The 21,561-nt window shown below is 28.4% G+C and overlaps 2 protein-coding genes across 8 annotated transcripts; one reads left to right on the forward strand and one right to left on the reverse strand.

Moving 5' to 3' along the window:
• Positions 1–1,828: 1,828 nt before the first annotated feature.
• Positions 1,829–20,345, reverse strand: LOC107171763 (uncharacterized). Of its 6 annotated transcripts, XM_089220154.1 has the most exons (9): positions 20,080–20,345; positions 17,869–18,137; positions 17,512–17,665; positions 14,395–14,783; positions 13,235–13,391; positions 11,929–12,119; positions 11,010–11,272; positions 10,312–10,569; positions 1,829–2,091 (listed from the first exon to the last, which is right to left on the reverse strand). In XM_089220154.1, the coding sequence occupies exons 2-8, from the start codon at positions 17,941–17,943 to the stop codon at positions 10,314–10,316; spliced, it is 1,485 nt and encodes a 494-aa protein (XP_089076280.1). In that variant the 5' UTR covers positions 17,944–18,137; positions 20,080–20,345; the 3' UTR covers positions 1,829–2,091; positions 10,312–10,313. The 6 variants fall into 6 exon arrangements, with proteins under 6 accessions (XP_089076280.1, XP_089076282.1, XP_089076279.1 ...); XM_089220156.1 differs by lacking the exon at positions 1,829–2,091 and having other exon boundaries at positions 9,535–10,569; positions 17,869–18,070; XM_089220153.1 differs by lacking the exon at positions 1,829–2,091 and having other exon boundaries at positions 9,535–10,569.
• On the forward strand, positions 2,013–4,449 carry LOC107161545 (uncharacterized). 2 transcript variants are annotated; one of them, XM_015507988.2, is made up of 5 exons: positions 2,013–2,151; positions 2,792–3,182; positions 3,250–3,479; positions 3,555–3,889; positions 3,950–4,449. In XM_015507988.2, coding segments are annotated over exons 1-5 (1,305 nt in total). In that variant the 5' UTR covers positions 2,013–2,150; the 3' UTR covers positions 4,298–4,449. The 2 variants fall into 2 exon arrangements, with proteins under 2 accessions (XP_015363474.2, XP_089076285.1); XM_089220159.1 differs by lacking the exon at positions 2,013–2,151 and having other exon boundaries at positions 2,773–3,182.
• Positions 20,346–21,561: the final 1,216 nt, after the last annotated feature.

A 21,561-nucleotide genomic window follows, 5' to 3' on the forward strand; every position in this document is an offset into this window, starting at 1 on the left:
GTTATAACTGCTATATAAAAGATTCCGTACCTATCAAAAATATTTTGTCACAATATCGTCTATAATATACATTATACGGCATTACGGTAATACGTAATATAATAATATGTCATTCGACGTCCAACATCACATAGTCGTAGAATATTAGAATTACAACACAGGTGGCATAGACTGATGTAGGTTCCTATATAGTAATACAACAATGAAAGACGGCGTCCCTTGATCTTTAATGCACTATCTGTTTAGTTATTACCCAAACTAAAGTAAATAATATAACAATACTATCACAGTAATAAATTATGTCACTCACTATATTGGGAAATTAAATTATTTCTCGATATATATATATGTGTATGTATATACTTGCAGATACATAAATTCAAAACATTTATATTAAGATGGTTAGACGTGTATATTTATAAATATTATTAATCATCATGGAAATTGGAAGTTAAATATAAAACAAAATTTACGTTTCATTCGCCCAAAAGTATCGTAAGTAACTAAAATGTAAAAATAAGAATGTAAGAAATATTATTGTATATTAAAATATCGAAATAATTTGTAGGCATGTTATAAAATTATTATTGTGTATACGATTCTGTATTATGAGTACCTACCTCAAGTACCTGTATAAAATATTGCTATTTTAATCGTAACACGACTCTAATTTTATTTTGATTTTATGGACCAGAATATATTTTGATTTTTATATCCTTAACACATTTATTGTGTTGAAAATTTATTTTATTATATTCAATATTTAATAAAATCTATAGAAGCCAAGTATTAGCTATGTCGTTTATGGAAATGGAATATAATAAAATGTTATTATCAATTTTTTTGGATAACATTATTTTTAATAGGTAACAAAACAGTAGTGTTTTTGTAGAACATTTAATATATTAAATATGAGATTTAAAAATATATATACTATAATTTGTCTATAATGATATATAATATACTAAATAACACGGTTGAATGCGTTATAATTTGTACTAGGGGTTAGTTATAAACTTAATAATTATAACATAGTTTTATATATTATAATTTATAATATACACAAGTATAATAGTAAGTTGTAACTTTGTAAGTAGGTAAATTTGTACAGTGTATCGTTTATAACAGGAAGACCTAACAAAACAATTATGCTATTTAAACGCATGAAAAAAAATTGCGATTATTATACAGTTAATAAATCCTCATCTCGATATTTTGAAAAAAGTTAAAAAAAATAAATTACTTGATATGAACAAATTTTTTAACAATTAAAATCGATTTTACAATCAGATTTACTAATTGGCTACTTTGAATTTTTTCAAAAAAATTAAATTAAATTTAAAATTTTTCATTTTATTTTCAGTATTAAAAATAAAAATATTTCTACTATATGTTTAGCGCAAGTGGCTAAAAATTAAACATAAAAAAAAACTATTTTGATAAGAACAACAGTTATTTCATCTGTCAGGTATTCTTGTCAGCTGCCACTCTATATAATATTATGTTATGTATACCATATAATCATCACCTGACAAATTACTCAAGGAAGACATTTATTATTTAACTATTAAAGCTTTAAAGTGCAATTAAAAAATGTTAGTAGTACTTGAAAATTATACATTAATGACGGGACATCAAAATAATGTATATATTAATTATTAATATTTAATGGGCCACTAAAGTAACAAAATTCGGCCGTAAAACATGTTTTCGTGCTTTCTTATTTTCTCATAAAAATATAGAATCATTGATTTTGGTAAATATGAAATAAATTAATAAAAACCTTATATCTTTAACACCTACAAAAAAAAAAAACATGCCCATTGTAATTCCCAGCTCGGTTAAAAAGGGATACACAGGTAGGTATACGCCACCAGTGGCCAATCAACGTACCTACCACGTATTAGGAAGTGGGGTCTTGAGAGGGAGTATTTGAAAAATAAGCTGCTCAGCCGGACCAGTGCAAGAGTACCACTGTACCAGACGTTCATACTTCATGATCAAACCGTGTTCTGACGTCTCTGTGATCGTACCCATCGTCGTTCCATTTCAAAGGATATTACTATTCTTAGATCGTTCGCTATTTTAACACTACAAAACACCGTGACGTCTATTTAAAATCTGAATATCTTCACGATAAATATTCCACAAGTAAGTGTTAATATCTTAATATAATTACTTAAGTGCTAAATTCATAAATAATAAAACATAACCACTTTTGACTTAAAATTTAAGATTTATAACTATATACCTGTTAGAACATCTTAATGTTACAATTTTATAGGTACCTAATTCCTAATTCATTATTTTTATATTTTTGTGATTCTTGTATAACATTAATTAATATCATCTGTTCACCCGAGAAACTTAAAAGTAAATTATAATTTATAGTCATTTTATAGATTCAATTTATTAAAATTATGTCAAAAAATTTATTCAAATCTGTTATTGTTTGTTTCTATTATTTTTTAAATGATTCAATTTTATTTATAATACTAAAAATTGATGCTGTTTTTGAAATTGAATACCTATTTGATTTTAGTGACATAGTCAATATCAAGTTTTTCTTTAAAAAATGATTTTTTTTTTAATATTGACCTTCTCTGGTATTTTTCAATGATCCATAATTAGGTAGGTAGGTATATCAAACTTTAATGTTATCAATCTATACAAAAAAATCCTAAAAACAAAAATTATTAAAAGATAGTTTTAAATCAAAAATACCTTTATAATTAATACCTAAATATCCATTAAACATTTTTTTAAATTTAAATGTTGCTTATATGTCTAGTGGACGATATGAAACAATTAGCCAAGACTTTAATGCAGTATAGATCATTCAAAGAAAGACAAGAATGTCTTAGTGAATCACTCGATCATCTGTCATTTAAGTATCCTGATATATATGCAGTGTTGTATAGAGAGATTAAAAAAAGAGAGTTGGAATCTAATGATCCAAATAAAATTGCAAAATGGTTCAGAAACCCAACACAAAAATCGTATGTCAAGTTGCACGAATCATTGATGATGGTAAAAAATAACAACATCATGGCCAAGGAAGAGTTAATGTACAATTTAAGGAGTGTGTTTAATCAAACAATTAAAAATGGTACCAACATTGAAGCAGCGATGAAATTAAGTCATTTAATTGGAAAATCAACACACTTGAAAATATTTAATGAGTGAGTAAAAAATTCAATCATTTTCGAATCTTTTAACTAGGCCATAATATTTTGAAATTATTTTAAGGAATTTGAAACAACTCATTAGTCAAGTAAATCAGTTAAGCAACACTCAACACCATATTCCAAAAGAAACTTTGACAGAAAACATTTGGGCAAACAATTTCAAACCCCCACAACTAGACCCTTTCCAGCGATTCAATTTTCAATCTACTCAGCAGCAGCATACACCTGTTTGGCAAAATATGTTGCGACCAACCAATTTAGAACCTGATAGGGACCAACCACGCTTCAGTAGTAAGAATAATAAAACATTGATCAAGTTATAATTCATATGAAAATAATATCAAAATAATTACACTTTGTTTTTAGTGGAATGTTACGGGTATCACCATCTGGAAATGATTGCGAAAGTCAATAGCGCTACTTCTGTGAACAACCCACAGACACTTAGCGACTTGACAATTATTAATCAAGAAATGGATGGAGCAGTTGGAAAGTGGCTTTATTATTTGAAACTGCATAAATACCAATGGTTCTTCAATAGCCTCAGTTATCTTGAAATTGTATTCATTGACGAGGACAACATTGATGGTTTTATAGCAAAAGTAAACAGAAACTCCATTACAAAAGGTGCACAAAAAAAGATTTGCATTTCAACAAAGACATTGAGAAGTCGACCACAAAAGTTGAATGACTTATTATTGGTAATTTGAATATATTTATAACTTGTGAATAAAACAACTAATAAATTGCTTTTATTATAGAAATTAGATTTGGATGTTACTCCCAGTGAACTATGTGAACTCTTGTCATACATGCGAGACATCTTACATTATCCCATACCGAACAAGAACTGTGTGGTTGGTGATCAATTACAACAAGACATAATCCTTGTCATGGAAAAATTGTTAAATCAACTACTGGAAAAACTAGATATGATCCGTTTTCTCGTCTCCCAAAGTCTACTTGGAATGTCCATTAATAAATACTTGGAATGCACATTGTTAATTATTGGTAATCAAATGTTCGTGAAACAACAAATTGACAAAACATTGATGTTTGCTGATACTTTAAAATTCAAAGTCCGTAGAATTCCTAAAAACTTCTACTAACATTTATCGTATTTTACATAAAATATATAAATTCAACAATATGCATTAGTTAGATCTTAATAGTTTGTGACTTGTTTTCTTCGTCAGAAATATTATTAAATTGTTAACAATATTAATTTTTATATTTTTATATGCTTGTATGTCTTGTTAAATGGAATAATATTTACAATAACTCTAGTTTTATGATTGATTTGAATTTTGATTTTTAAAGTTTTACATAATTTTAGGCATTTCCACTTATTATATTTATTGATGAAAAGGCTTTTATTTATCTATTTATTTTGTGAATATCTAAAGGGCAACTATTATTTGTATTTCAGGTGTACAACTGATTTTATTTTATATTATTGTTCAACATACTCTAAGATTGTTTTGTAAATTTTATATTTTATATTATTTATAAACATGTTTTAATAAAATATTGAGTACTATTATTTATTTAGTTGCAACTGATTTTAAAATAATCTGAGTATAACCATTGATTATAGAATAGTCTATTCTACAATCAATGGTATAACTAATGCCATTCAAACCTTTACCCAAAACTAAAATGGTGTCGATGGAAATTTTTCATATTACCTAAATAAATTCATTTTTATACTATATAATATTAAGGTGTGATGTATGAATTTCTTATTCAACAATATAAGAGTTTAACTATTACTATAAGTCTATAACAAAATAATAAGCAATTGGATATTATTCTTTTTTAATTTTACCTAACTAAAAAAAAAAAAAAAATGAGAAATGGAAGTTGGTGCAAGTAGGTTTGAAACACATGTAAATAGAATAAGGATTCATCACTAAGAACCTAGTTGGTCGTCCATCCGGGAGCTAGCGACGCCGGTTGATGAGTTGACCTCAGAACAACCAAGTGACTTCGGCCAACCACCGTACCACACCAAGCCCTAAATTTACTTTTTAAACATATAGAAACCATAACATAATCTACTTATATGAGATAAATAGTACTTGTAGGTATACGTCTATTTTTCATTAAGTTCAAGTATGTTTTATTTTTGTATATTAAGATAATAAATACCTATGTGATGATTTTATTTTTTTTTAAATTTCTAAGATCTTAAATTTAAACAGTAAACGATTAAAACTGGTATAGTTTCCAATACTACACAAAAATCAAATATATAAAAATGACTGTATTTCTCAAAGAAATCACCTATCATCAAATCTAATTTATTTCCAGTATTAGAGGTCTGAATTAATTTTATAAAACTAGTAATAGAAGTTGCTTTCAATTTCTTAACATAATTTATATAGTTTTTAACCACATTTAAATGTTGTCTTTCTTTTATCTGGACAAATTAATATAACAAATCTTTATTTTACATAATTTTATATCTACTATATGGCATGTATACCTATTGGGCTACTCTAGAATATTGTCATTTATTTAAGTTAAACAATGTGTTGAGTTTAATTTATTAGTTTCTAATATTTCTCAATTAGTATTATTTAGGTACTACAAAAAAAGTGTATTTAATGAAAAAAAGATTTATGGTCTGAGATTCGCTTTTTTAAGGATATAATATAATGTGGAGTAGTCATATATTATATATAGTATGGCATAACAATGAGATATGAGACACACCATGATGCAGTATATAGGTCATAGGTTTGATTCAATTTTATTGAATATATTTTAAGTTACGTATATGCATTTTCATAAATTAATAAAATTCACTTTAATAATTAATGAACTGTTGTACGAACTTTTTTGGGAGGACAACATAAGTTTTTTCGACACTTACCATTTACCAATATGCCTCGCTGTATCCCGGGTTACCCCCTCCCCTATAGCCCTCCACAATATTTTAACACACTGCTTTACTTGAATACTTAAAAAGTATCTTTTATAAGATTACATGTATAATGTAAACAATCAAGAGCTTTTTCAATTTGATAACACTTAGAGTTTAGGGGGAATTATTCTGAAAACTTTCTGATGTATTTTTTTTTTATTGATCGTTTACAACTTCGGCAACAAAGGCCATTAGTTATTTTAATTTTTTACATTACGTTTGCTTACATGTTTAGATTTGGTTATAAATATTGATTTGCTTTTCTGATGTTTATTATAAATAATAATATAATTTAAATCCTGTAACTATTTATAATTCAACAGTAACTAGTCATACCAGCATCAAAAAATAAAAAATAATAATAATGCGAAATTAATGACAATAATATTATATAATAGCTATATAAGCTATAGTTAAATTGCAGTTTATAATATAAATATTTATTATTTTAGTTTACTTATTTTGTTTAATAGGACGCTTCACACATATTTGTTGTCTCCGTCTTACAACTGCGTAACATAGAAAATGTACGTTCAGCAGATCACGTTTAGCTCTGTTAGTTTAAAAGTTAGAGTGAATCGACTTAATATGAAACTTGATGTTAAGAAAATTATTTGTGTTTGTATGTGGTTTTTTTTTACGATAGTTCAATTTTATAGCAAGTTATGCGTATTGCGTATATAAAAAGTGTGAATTAAAAATTCTCATAACTCATTTAAAAACTAAGTTATCGTAAAAATCTACACACAAACACAGATAATTTTCTTACCATCAAGATTCATAATGGGTCGATTCACTCTAATTTTTAAACTAACGGAGCTAAACGTGATCTGCTGAGTGTAAATTTTTATGTTACGCACTTCTAAGACGGAGACAACAAATATATTTGAAGCATCTTCTTAAGAGTTTGGCAAATTATTTTATTGGGAATTCTTTTTGAAGCCAATCTTAACCAATTTTTATTTTTTTTCCAACATCATACTATGTTTCATCGGCGAGGAAATTTAAAACAACTAACAACATAATATTATAGTTAAAAAAACGAAAAACATTAATTTAGGTATAAGTATGTATAGTAGGTATTAATGGTATTATTATAATATTATATATAGATTATTAGATTATTATCAATAAGCGATTATACCTATTATGGTAGAATACATCAGTACTTTTGTGTGCCACTGGACACTAATTTACGATATCTTGTGAGGATATAAGATTTAAATTATAGAATTTAAATCTTAAACGTATTTGTTTATCGTTATTGTTAAATTATATTATTCAACGTGATTGTCGTCAACACGAAAACGTCACGATCGGTTTAATAGTGGTGGTAACTATTTTTAGAGAAAAATATTGCCTTTCCTTGGAAATCGACATCGCGCTGATAACGATAAAAAAATACTAATAATAATAATAATAATACTTTTGGTAATTTGTATTTAATTTATTTTTTCATTATTTAATGTGATGTGATTTGTTTATAGCCTCATTCCCTCTGTAATATGATAAATGAATACAAAAAAGAGCCGGGCACATTCAAATATAAAACTCTGGATCCGCCTATGGCAACTACTACATCACAATGTGGCAATTCTATTTTTATACCTGTTTTCCTCAAAACGTCCGTAAGAACAAAAGGAGAAGAACCGCCAACTCCGATACCTAAAGAATTGTGTGTCAGATAAGAAGTGCAATATTTTGGAGCGTGTCGATTTTCAATATTAAAACAATTTTTATGGTCGAACTTCGATCAATAGACGATACCTACTAGTTGTTATGAATATTATGTAAATACAATTTTAATAATTCTTCATTTTAATCTGTTTGAAAAATATTAGATTAGTATTATTATATAATATGTAATTAACATATTAATACAATTAAAATGTACAAAATTATAATATTATTATGTTACGTTCCTCCCTACCGCGAACTTTACATGACCGAATTGAGGAAATGATTATGGGTAATTTATAATATTGTCCTGTACCTATAATCACCAGTCCAACATAATAACTTTATTAATTATTATTATTATTATTATTATTACCGTGATCATAATCTATAAATGTTCTCCGTGACGCCGTCATATCCATAGGCGTAAATTTGGCTTGCTAGAAGGGGGGGCTAACGCTAAGATTATAATTTATAACATTAGAAATTTTTAACAAGGCTATACTATTTTTTAAGGGGGCTAAGCCCCGCTAAGCCCCCCAATTTACGCCTATGGTCATATCACTTATTGAGCAAAAGATGGGCTATCGGTATCATAATGTCCAAATTTTTACATTTTCCGTCCATGTCACGTTAGACATGTGTATTGGACCCGTTTCACATGGTCATGATTTATACGCATGTTTTACAGAGGTGTATGTATTGGTTAACATTGGTTAATACGCCGTGTCCAACGTGAATCCGGCGAGTGCGAAAGATTGTATTTCGCCTCGGCGGAACAGCATGGTCAGAATTATAAAATTCGGTCGCACGCGCTGCACTCGCCGAATTCACGTAGGACAGGCGCAACTTTAAGCACCTCTCCGGCGATGACGTGTTTCTTTCTTCGTAGCGGTGCGTATGAGTTTAACCAACGTAAACGGATACTAAACTCATCCACGTTAAAATGGCCTTGATAATTCCCATCGTTTAATCGCAAATGCGACTCCTACTTCAACTTCTTATGATAATTAATGCGATGAATATTTTCAGATCTTAATGTTCAAACTTTTAGGCTATCTTATGAACGTCAAACTTTATTATATATTTATAAAGTTAAAACCTAAATTATTGATTATCAACCATTGCACGCTTATTACACAAAATGTAAAAATAATAATTACCTATTTTTCCCCTTGAATAGAACACGTTTTGGTAATCAAAACCCTATTATTAAAGATGTCTAATTATTACGTAAACATAACATCAACATTTTTTTCTTTTATTAATTTTGTTCAATAAAAAAATCATGTTATTAGTGTTCTATCTTAGATATTTTTGATTCTCCATTTTTATTTTATATTATTTTTATGTGTAATTAGATAATAATTGTTAAATTGTTTATATATTAAGCTATATTTTTTGTTATAATTTAAACTCAATTGAACTCATCTGCATTCAAGCTTTCGCTTATAGGATGATAGTTGCAACTTTAGTAATTTTATATACGTATAAATCTTGTTAAAATTGTTTTTGCTACAATAAACTATTACTATTATTATTATCATTATTTATAAATTGATAAATACTAAAATACTTGTATATTACGCAGCATCAATGATATATCATACATTATACATATATACATTTGTACATATAAGTACATTTTTATTTTTATAACAATAACGCAACAGTATTCAATTGCATTATTATATATCAGTATTATATTATATAGGTACTTATATCCGAAGAAAGACGTAATTTAAAATATAATACTTTGTAATTTTCACAATAATTTCTTTGAATATCAAGAGAAACATTGCTAAATAGACGCTAAATGATAGAACAGAATTAATTTAACATAATTATATTATTAATTATAAAATTTAAAAGAAAAAATGCTTATAGTCTCAATTGGTATACATATATGTTATAGCTTGGTAATATTGATTACTCTTAGAATATAACATGCAATACAGACACGCAGTAGTTGATGTTTATAATGAAAAATTAATTTTAGAAATCATCTGCTGTTATTAACTATAATTATGAAAAAGTTTGATATCAAAATTATATTGTGATGTAATTGGTAAAAAATTATTCAAATTATATATGTACAATGAAAATAAAAAATAACCGCATAAACAGTGGCGCCGAACCCTAAGTTAAGGTCGGGCCATGGCCCGACATATTTTGAAAATTTAAGATAGGGCCGCTTCATATTGACCATTTTCTTCTCCACGGTATGCCATTTTTCCCGATATTAAGATGTTGAGCCTCTTGAAATATTTTTGCCCTACTAGATTTTTAGGACTTCGGCGCCACTGCGCATAACAATAAGAAAACGCATTCGAATTTAAACTCACTAAACGGTAAACCTAACCAATTATTATGCATTAAACATAAGACGTAAAACTTGCGTTTGAAATTAACAATGACCAATGCTATAGGTCTATACATAATAATAATAATAATAATAATAATAATAACCAACAATAATAGTTTTGTTAAAATGTTAACACATAATAATATTTTTACTTTTAAGCCGGACTCGGTTGCACATCAGCTTTCATGTTTTTGCATTTAAAGTGTTCCGAAATCTCGTTAAGCGTCTTGTTTTCGGTCTCCGGGAGTTGAAAGTACAAATAAACCAGACCGATTAGGCCTAAGGCCCCGAAAGAAACGAATGTGTTATAGAAGCCCGTAATCACTTCGAGATCCAAATAGAACTTGGTCATCAGGAAACTCAAGATGAAGTATGTTGCTGAACTTATACCGGCACCGACGTTTTTACTTCTGGAATACAAGACAATGAGAAAACTCGTAAGTGTAATATTATATTTGTATAGCAATAGATAAACAAAATAATATGTATACTACAGCGAGTTCCGGTTACAATAATGTTCACTGCCTCACTGGTTTGTAGAATCGATCGTTAATTTTAAATTAAATTCACTCTCAAGAGTAATTACCCATTCGGATTTGGTTCTTTCTTTGTTGTAAATTTTTTTTTTATGTAAAATATACATAATATATACTAAAACGTGATTTTTTTAAACAAAACAATTGGTTAATAGAATCAAAACCATATTAAGAGGAACTCGATGTAATATTTGTTTAACAATGGCCTTATATATTTTTTTAGTTTATCACCAATTATAATAATATTATATAAAAATTAATAGTGTTGTATTAAAAGTGGTTAAAATATAGGTAAAAGAACGTCGTGTGCTTACTTCATCGGGAAAATTTCGCACATGAGAATCCACACTATAGGCATGATTCCCATCGACGAAAAAAAAGTCGATAAAAAAAATAACACAATTTTTATCCATGACGTGACTGGAGACGACGGCAATATGTTTCCGACGATCCCGATTGACAGGTAACAAACTGAACAAGAAGCCATTGTGCACAAAGCCAAAAATCTTTTTCCCAATTTGTTTATTGAGCATATGGTTAGCACATTTCCCGCGACGCTAAAAGCCGTGTACATAGTCTATACAGTAAATATATACACGTATTAGTTATTATCATTTATTATATATATTATTTATTATAGTGTTGTTATTGTATCAATTCATTACATATTAATATGAGTAATAATAAAAATAAAAATAAATATGACATTAATCCGATTAACATTCATTTTCAAAGTTTCCTTTTCGATGCACAAGATCTATTTTTTACTCTTCAAATTGTTTACATCTTAGTTCCTACGTCTCCCAATTTACTGTCAAGTAACAGTTTAGTTAGAATTGCAACTAACGACTAGAATGAAGAATCTGCTCTTAATATTCTCAACAAATATATGAAAAAATATATTTATAGGATAATATAATATTTTAACGTATATTTAATGATATTGTTATATATGAAGAACGTGTCAGCTTGATTTATTATTGCTTTTTTTGTAGAATGAAAGACTATAAAGCTACGAAGTAATTTTCCATTCTCTTCTTTTATTTTTTATAGATGAAGCCCTGCCATCCTAAATTTAATTTAACCAATAATTACCGAGGTCCGTGGACTTTGGTTCATTCTGATTTTAGCTTGCAGTCTAGTCTCTATATATATTCTATTGGAATTATAATAGTTCATTTAAGCAAGTCGCATATAGGTGGACATGATTTAAAAATGTAAATATTGACCAACCGTTGCCCAAGCCGGATGGAAAGACACTTGGAATTTATCGAATACGGATATCAGATACGGTGTATAAGGTATTCCGGACAGCAGATTGGTGAAGAAAATCATTATCATGAGCAGCTGCAAAGGTTTTAACGTTTCCGGTTTAATGAAGTAGTACAATGAATCGTTGATAGAAGAAATTTCCTGTTTTTCTCCTGGAAAAAAAATTGAAGATAAAACATAAAATAATGTTATAGTGAATATTTTTGTATACCTAGGTCCTAATCAAAATATATTTTTTTAATATTAGTTTATTATTAAAATTAAATGAACATATTGCAATTAATATCATTATAATTGCGTTAGTTTTTGTAACTGCGATAGCTGCAAATTTTATTAATCTGTTGTTTTTGAGTTTAAATTTTTGCATCATGTTATATTTTACACGCATGATGTGAATACAATTTTACAAATACCTATTTAGATGAAATGAAAATGAATTCATAATAAATAATAATTATAAATTATATATACAGGTATACTATTATACTTTAGGGGATCCTGCTCAATATAACTTCGGAAAAAGTTGTGACAAAATATTAACAGTGCACTAAATATAGTCATAAATCATATAGACTACTATATAGACACTCCTTAATTTTGTGGACGATCTCCAGATCACATCCATATGAACGTAGTAAAGGAGAGTAAACCAATATGAGAAGAAATCGAAACGAGTAATGTAGGACTAAATACTAATGTAAGTAAAACAACAGTTATAGAATTAAATGGTTAAGACACCCGAGGGGATTGGGAAAAGAGAAGAATTAACATTAGAATTGAAATTTGTAGGCACACGAATAGGTATACAAACTACACAAGAGTGTGTGAGCCCCCATCATTACACTCTGGGGAAGTAAAACTTCTTTCTTAAGTATTGGCGCCTGTGAAATTATAAGTGAATCACAAGTTTTAAATTATAATTTATATATTGTAATATAATATAATATATATAATATTTATAATTGTATATTATATAAAAAGAGAGATTTGTATAAAAAATAACAAAGGTGTAACAACTGTCACTATAACAGAAATCGTTGCGTTTCATTTTTTTTGACGATTTTTTTCCACCCGTACCTCAAAAAAGAAGTTTTAATTCAAAAATGATTGATCAAGGGCAAATAGCCAATAGGCATCCGATTAAATAAAACTTTAAAAAAAAACATTTTACGCATTCGCGGTAAAGTTAACTATAAAGCTTCGCAAGATAGGTAGACGTTATTTTGAAGAGCGAAAATTCGACTGTACTATTAAATTAAATACTAACCAGCTGTTGGAAGATTAATTTCGGATGTATAATAAATCATATCCCGAAATTCCACAGCACACTTATCCTCACCAACACCACCTCGGAGTTTGTTAAATGTACTCTTCGCCTCATCCGTTCTACCCTGGGACATCAACCACATTGGTGAATCTGGGGTCTGAAATCATATTAAATTTTAATTGTAAATTACTTATTTCTTTTAAAGAATTTATTATTGTTTTTTAATCTCAATGTCACCGTTTCTGAGAGCAATCGCGATTGATGTAAAATATAATTTAACCATACAGAAAAAAAGTATAGAAACCATTATAATATATCTGGTAAATATTAAAAATGAATTCAGTCAAGTTGGTAATCACCCTGCTGGCGTCGAGTGTACTTCGTCAGATACAGGGTATAGTTTATTATAGATATATATTAAATTTGAATTCAAAGATAAATAATTATAATATTCGAAAAACAGTTCATTGCGCGCGGAGAAGGTCTGTCGGCCTAATAGTTGTTAATTTATTAGTATTTAGTAATACATTAATACGGTATGAACTATACAAAATATTTACAATTATATAAAAATATAAAATTAATCTGAATATTTTTAAAATGTCATTGTGAATATAAAATATAATAATATACATGAAAGTTTCAAATAACTACGAAAAATATATTTTTATTACATAAAAGTAACTAAAATCATTATTCTTCATTTAAATATAAATTTTTTAATTAAATATCTTTGAAAGACAAAAATTTTTTTATATGTTTTTCAGAATGTTTGGTTCCAGTATGAACTATTTTTAAGGAACCTTTATTATAAAAATTGAACAGTTTAGGTATATAATTTTAACAACAAAATATTTTTGTTTTTGGGAAAACAAAAACATGATACACAAACACTTCATTGTAAAACCATTAAACCAATACTTTCAGCCATCCACTCAGAATCAAAAGTCCATTAGCCTGTGGATCAGAATTTTGAGTTCAGCGGATGTCGAGACCTCGTAATCCGGTGATCACATCAACAAAACGGAACAAACGAATCGCAATAGCTGGACTTGATTTTGAATGAATGCAATAATACTTTGAAAAATTGATTTTAAATACATTTGGATTTGGAGACTAATCGTTTAGACAGCAAAAACATTATTATATCACGTACATACCTTGAACAGGATCGCAGCATTGATGACCGACAAAATCGCGGTGAACAGCACGGACAGTCGCCAGTCAGCGGTGACTGCGTACAGCATGGTCACGCACAGGTAACCGGCGTAGTAGAACAGGTTGAGTACTGCGGTGAGCGTGCCGCGGAGCTTGGGGTCACACACCTCTCCGCAGTACGACAGTGAGAAGCTGGTCACGAATCCCGCGTTGAAGCCCATCAGTGCTGAGCTGGCGTACAACCCGACTGAGCCGCCGGACAACATCAACGTGACCACGGACAGCAAGTGAGTGAAGTTGGCCACCATCATGCACACCCGGTGACCGAAACGGTCTTGCATGAAGGATACGATCACGCTGCCCACCGGTGGGAATAGATAGATGAGACTTCCTGTATGAGGTTAATCGAGTTAGACATAAATACATAGTTGGATCGGTCGGGTCAACTAAGGCTTATAGTCTTGAGGTGACTTCACAACTGAACCGTTGTACCGAGATAAAAAAAATTAATTTTTCATTGATGGTAATTATTAATGTGTAATGAAGTGATTCAAGTATTTGTATTAATGTAATTATATTGCAGGTGGTAAATTGTAAACTGCAGGTAACTGATATAAAATATACCATGACCATCATGGCCGATGTAACGAATCACATGTATACGTGTGACACCGTTACATATATTGTATATAACAGTGAAAACTGTCTAATGCGGACCTTGAACAAAACGGAAAACTATCCAATACGGAATTTTCCTATGGTCCCGACATGTTCCTATAGTTTTATATAAACATTGAACCTCAATAAAACGGAACCTTCCTAACGCAGAGACGGAACGATTTTGTAGGTCCCATGCAAGTAAAAAGCTTGCATTAGCTGAAAATATGACATGATAAGCGTCATATTTCGTTGATATGAGTATGTAGGTACATCGCAAAACGGTAATGAAGATAAAACTGCAATATATATATACCAGTTAAGTAATTTTTAAGAATTAAATGTAAATTCAGTAAAAAATTTACATATCTGAAGATGATGAAGACGATGACAAAGAAGAAGTATTCCATGATGAAATCATATCGATAAATTTAGTTCCCAATAACCTTCATACTTATAATATATTTATTTCATAAAATAAGTCTTTAATTAATCTAAATAAGTTACATAAAGTTAAGTATTAAATTAAGTTTATAATTAGTCTCTAACTCAAAAATAAAAATTATAAATGTTATAAACTAATTTTGTGATATGAAAAATTGATACGAATTTATAATCCGGATTTTCCGTTTTATTCAATAAAGCGGAAAACTGCTTAAATCGGAATTTTTCATTGGTCCCATGCTATTCCGCATGCTATACAAAGTTTTCACTGTGTGGTAATAATAAGGAAGAAAGCTTGTGTACATGGTATATAGTCATCCGGGTACATATATACACAGACAATTGTAATAATATATAACAGGGGTGGCCAATTTTAAAAGACTAGGAAGGGAATCGACCTCTGAGTTTTTAAGGTTGTCGCGCGATCGACCAAAAAAAAAAAAAAGGTCAATAAACAAAACAAATATCTATTATTAATTAAATAGAAGTAATGTTATATTGTACACAAATATTATTAACACGTTTAATTTTCACAATTTCACACAACACGTAATTTAATACTTACACGATATAACTCTATATCACTGTATATTATTTAATAAGACTGTTGTAATTATAATAAATAGTAATAAATCATGGTTTACGATTCGAGGAGCAATGTGAAGTCGTCAAGTCGATGACAAATATCAAGTCGAATGACCCTGCAACTAGGAGTGAATAATGTTTTTGAATTACAATAAAATAATTAGGTATCTAAAAACTGTAATGTTTCGTTTAAATATCCAATTTCGTTAAATATTTGAATTTATTTAAATATTAATAGTTTATATTATGAAAAGAACTTTGCATTTATGTACTTTTTTGAGCTTTAAAGATTCTGTAAGAATAGCTTACTCGAAAAATCTTTTATTGCATTTTTCAAGGTTTAGCCATGCAAACTTAGAATTATATACATTTTTAACTGCAATTTGTGATTTCAAATTTTATAAAAATTTGAACTTAGCTATAAAAAAAATTGTGTATATGTATTTTAGGTATTTTAAAAATATATGTGTTAAGTTAAATTCAAATGAATTCTTGAACAAATTATCCAAGCTTTTTGACCAGCCTACCTCATCTTTAATCTGTTTCAAAAAAAATGCTGCAACATATTTAAAAAAAAATACAATTATCTTACTAGACCTTTGCGTGCATAGGTGCAAATTGAGTGGGGCCAAGCCCTCCCCTCCCAAAAAAAATCTAGGCCATACAATTTTTAAATGCTATATCATAAATTTCTGATTGTCTTTTAATATATTCAGCCCCTCCCCCAGGTCAAAAATTAAAATTGCACACCTATGTATGCGTGAAAACAAAACGCGATGACTGTTCAAATAATTCAGCGTGGTCTCACTTTTATCATGTGTGCTGCGTGCGGAATTTGTTGAAATCGTGCGGCGTCATACTCTATCTGTACCGTTATAATTATAATTTATAAGCAACCAGCCGCCACCTGCAGGACCCAGGGAGTGCGAGTTTCTGTCATATTTAACACCCACACCTCCTTCTACAACCATATTTATGCAAAATTATATTTGATGTATATCTATTTAAAACAATTTCTGGTGCTTCATTAATTTTTACAAAATATTATGTTATCATGTGGGATTCTATTTAATATTTAATATTATTAATTTAATGATTTATGACTAAAATGGATAGTGTGTTAAGTTCCCTAAAAGTTATAGTTAAGTATAAAATTAAAACATTCTAAAAAAAATCTGACTCCAAGCTTGATCAAAAGTATAATAAGAATAATGTATTCAAATATACTATATAATAACAAACTCAGTGCTTCATCTAATCAACAATGCAGATTTTTATTGTCAATTTGTGTATGTTTCTTTTTTTAAATAAGTGTCACCAACTGCGAAGTTAATCATACCACTATGTAGATATGATAGCTAGTGGTGTATAATATAATGCAAGTTATATTGTTATTATTATAATTACGAATGGTGTCTAATTTTGATTCTCACCTATCCAGGACATCTGTTCTTCCGATATTTGAGATAGAGGGTTATAGGCGGTGTCATTGTGTTTGTCGGTAATGGCACCAATGATTATCGTTGGTGTCATCATGTCGACGCCGACTTTTATGCTGAACAGATAGGTGGTCGTCAAAGCCAATATCTGGGATAATACAAAAATAACAAAACGTCAACGATGAGGTGATATTTTTTTAACAAGAGTGTGAATTATCTCGATCGATTTTCGTGGCAATACGCTGACACATAGGTAACCGCGTATCACGTATAATGTATATTAATATAATTTGATCATTTTAACGTGATCTCTGGACATTTATAAGTTTTAATTTACTGTATTACACTCACCTGCGCTATGGTGGAATCAATTCCATAGCTAAAATCATTTTTATTTGATTTCATCCACAATGTTGGCAACTTCATGTTTCCAAGTATTATAAATTATATCATACAATAATATATAATATATATTCTATATAAGCATGTTACAATAGCTGTTGGTTATAACGTATATATATATTTTGTTCAGGTCTTCCTTCCGGAGAATTATCTATGATCACAATGGATATATTTGTCAACGTTTGTGAGTAACATTCGAAACGAATAACGATAAATACCTAATAAATAATTATGATAAATACATAAGAATAATATAATTTAGCATTAATTTTACTTTACCTCCTTATTTATACTTAAATACATATTGTTTAACATCCCACAATATTCTTAAAGCATAAAAATAAAAATAATGCGGGTAAGTGGATGTCGCTCTGCTGTACATTAGGGGATGGGTGGGCCTCTGACTAGGGTAAATTAAATTGGAATGCAATGATAGGTATCATTGTATACGAAAAACGATTCTGAACGGAGATGATTTGTCAGTCTAGGATAAATTATTAAATTATATTTAAATATTGTCATATATTATATTTTTCAATTAGGACGCATTTTGCATAAGGCATGGTTAGTAAATTTTTCCAAAATTTAAAACTTAAACGCTCAAAACATTTTTTCTATAATGACGCTTCAAATGTTCTCTATAGCTATTTGAAGCAAAACTTATGTAAAACTTAGTTTTAAATTTCATAACCTTAGATATAAATACAAACAATTTTATGATTTTTCAACTACAAAATTACTTGCAAATTTTCGCGTTTTTGACAGATTTCGTAAAATTTTGAACTGTAAACGCTTATTAAATAAAATTGTGACTTACGATTTTTAATTTTTTTAGCTACAATAAGAACAACTCATAAGGAACCGTGTATTAAATTTTCAAGTTTTTTTGGTCGTCCAACATTTTTGCCAATATTTGAACTATAAACGCTTATAAAAAAAAATTGTGCCCATGTATTCTTATAATTTTTTAATCACTATAAGAATAACTTATGAGGAACTTTGTATTAAATTTTCAAGTATTTTGATTGGGCCAAAATTTTTTTACCGACACTTCAAAAAAAAATTCTCATAAAAATCGAAAATTTCAGTGGTCTAATTGGTCTATAAATAGTAAATACCACAAAAAAAGTCAAAAATGTGAAAATTAAACTGTATAAATATAATACTAACATAAACATTAGGTAAAATTTAAAGTATTTACAGTGATTAGTTTTTGAATTACAACCATATAAAAAAATCGATTTGGTCAAAAACTGGTTATGCGTAAAAATTCCCGTTTTTCTGTCATTTTTTTTTTGTTTTTCTCGAATTTTTTGAAAACTGTTGGAAAAAGTTTACTTTTGACCTCTACAATGCACCAAGGATATTCACTTTTACATCGGAAACCACCCCCAAAGTTTGAAATTGAAGCATTATTTCGACTAGTTATGCTGTAACAGACACACAAAAAAAAAAACACACACATCATGGTAAAATCAATACATTCATCACTTCGTTCAGAATCTAAAAAGTAGGTATTATGAATTTCACTCAAAAAATATAAATTACCAGTTTTTAAATTTCAAGTATATACCTATACCTGTTTTAAATTCAACTACACTGTTTTACAATGTTTGATATAAAATAAATATATTATGTGTTATGGTTGATCAATTTATCATCAATATTATTTATTGTATGTAATAGGTAACAGATTGTATTTAAAAATCGTCGAAATATTATTTTGTATTTATAACCAAGTGGAATTATTCATATTTTCAAGTTTAACCCAACTTTCTATTTTAATAAATATATATATATATATATAATATATGTATATTGCTAAACCATGAAATTGTTCGTTATGTAACATACAACTTTTATGTATTTAAAATTATACTTGAAAACAATTAATATGAATTAAAAAATTATTGAAACACGGTTGAATTGCTACAGTAGGTACCTGTAGGATTTTAGTTCAAAAAATCGTATTAAAAATATAGAGTAGATAATTTCAGAGAACTGAATGGAAATAAAAAAATTCAAGAAAATTGCATGGATATAGGTATGCGCTTAATCATAAATCGATCCTAATCAAATCTTACATTTCAATGATTTACAGATGAAATTATGTCAAATAAGTTAGTTAAGTAAATTACGATTATTTAAAAAAATGCATACCTAATTGATTGGTGACGTACCATAAGCCGCCTGATTAGAAGTGCATGTTAATTGTTATTAAATAACACATAAGCGATGACCGAATAAATATTTCGAAAGTAAATATTTATCCGAAATCTGAATACGTCGTGACACGTATATCTACGAACTACAGCACAAACTCACAAACCTACTCTGATATTGTGAAACGCCGAAACCCCGTCGTACTACAGATGTGCAATCAAGTCGAACCAACGGCACCTATCAACTACCGACTGTGCATTATAATACTAACGAGTTTAGAGCTAATAGAAACTGCAGTGCCCGCATACCTATGGTAGGCTATAAGATACCTACCGAAGTTGAATCTTTGTGATAGTGTGGAATGAGCTTGTGGTGGGGAAAATATAAATACGTAGTACGTACTAAGTATATGTTTGGGTATCTCAATATTATCTCATACAATATTGGTTTGTTGCAACATCACGAGACGAACAGCAGGTCATATCGTAAGAACTTAAAATTATTTTATAGGTTTACTATAATACTATAGTCTATAATATGTATATGTTATTAGTTTATTACTTTGTTAGTATTAAATTGTTAATATAGCCAATGACGGAACAAAATCAATTTTGTTATAATATATTCCGTAAGTCATCGTTACACCTTACATATGTGTAAAACCATAAGCTAGTTTCTTCGGAGGACTATAATATTATTAAATAAACTTAAAACTAAGGGTCTGTCGAATTTAGATTATAGTGAACTCGGACTACATTTTTTTTCTATAAAATTATTTTAAATTATATAAAACTTCTACGAGTTTACCATATATCAAATTTTAATTATAATAGTAACAAAACAAATTTAGTATAAAAATATAACAGTGTCTAAATCTTAAAAAAAATTTTTGTAACTAACGGCTTTAACACAATAAAATTTAAAATAAATACTCCTCATATTTATAGGTCTACTCATAAATCAGTAAAATACTAATGGGTAATATTAAACATTTAAGTAAGTATACTTGTAATGTATGATGGACAGATCTAAAAATACACACAAATTAATATCGAAAAAACATTGAAAACCCAACCTAAATCTCGTTCGTATGAACGTAAATATATCAGAGAGCCATCAATCGTTCAAACAAAATCTTACTATTACCTATTTCAAATTACAATTCAACTCTTTAAGTTAAAATCCATTTTAAATCCTCTTATATTCCTTCTCTATCGCTGTTCTATCAAGTCTAATAAAAACCAAAAATTAATTAATATTGCATCAAATTCTCTTCCTAACATGCGGTGCGTGACCTACCGGTTAATTTATTTCAGCCAAATCAATTAAATAATTACAATAAATTAATTAATAGAAGTTGATCCGTATACCAATTTAGCTGTAAGCTCGTCCTGGTTTAGGTACGGAGTTAATGGATGTTATATTTTTTTTTAGTAAAATACTTTTACAAATAAAAATAACATAGTAGATATTTTAGAA

This window comes from Diuraphis noxia, unplaced genomic scaffold, assembly GCF_037042655.1.
Source record: "Diuraphis noxia isolate RWA-SAM2 unplaced genomic scaffold, SU_Dnox_SAM2 contig0002, whole genome shotgun sequence".
Taxonomy (NCBI): domain Eukaryota; kingdom Metazoa; phylum Arthropoda; class Insecta; order Hemiptera; family Aphididae; genus Diuraphis; species Diuraphis noxia.

Excerpts from the sequence above, each read along its gene's own strand:
- LOC107171763 (XM_089220154.1), bottom strand. The coding sequence starts at position 17,943 with ATGAAGTTGCCAACATTGTGGATGAAATCAAATAAAAATGATTTTAGC. Across the intron at positions 17,666-17,868 it reads TTGATTCCACCATAGCGCAG|ATATTGGCTTTGACGACCAC; the intron begins GTGAGTGTAATA and ends GTATTATCCCAG. Across the intron at positions 12,120-13,234 it reads AATTAATCTTCCAACAGCTG|GAGAAAAACAGGAAATTTCT; the intron begins GTTAGTATTTAA and ends TTTTTTTTCCAG.
- LOC107161545 (XM_089220159.1), top strand. The coding sequence starts at position 2,773 with ATGTTGCTTATATGTCTAGTGGACGATATGAAACAATTAGCCAAGACT. Across the intron at positions 3,183-3,249 it reads CACTTGAAAATATTTAATGA|GAATTTGAAACAACTCATTA; the intron begins GTGAGTAAAAAA and ends AATTATTTTAAG. Across the intron at positions 3,480-3,554 it reads GGACCAACCACGCTTCAGTA|TGGAATGTTACGGGTATCAC; the intron begins GTAAGAATAATA and ends CTTTGTTTTTAG.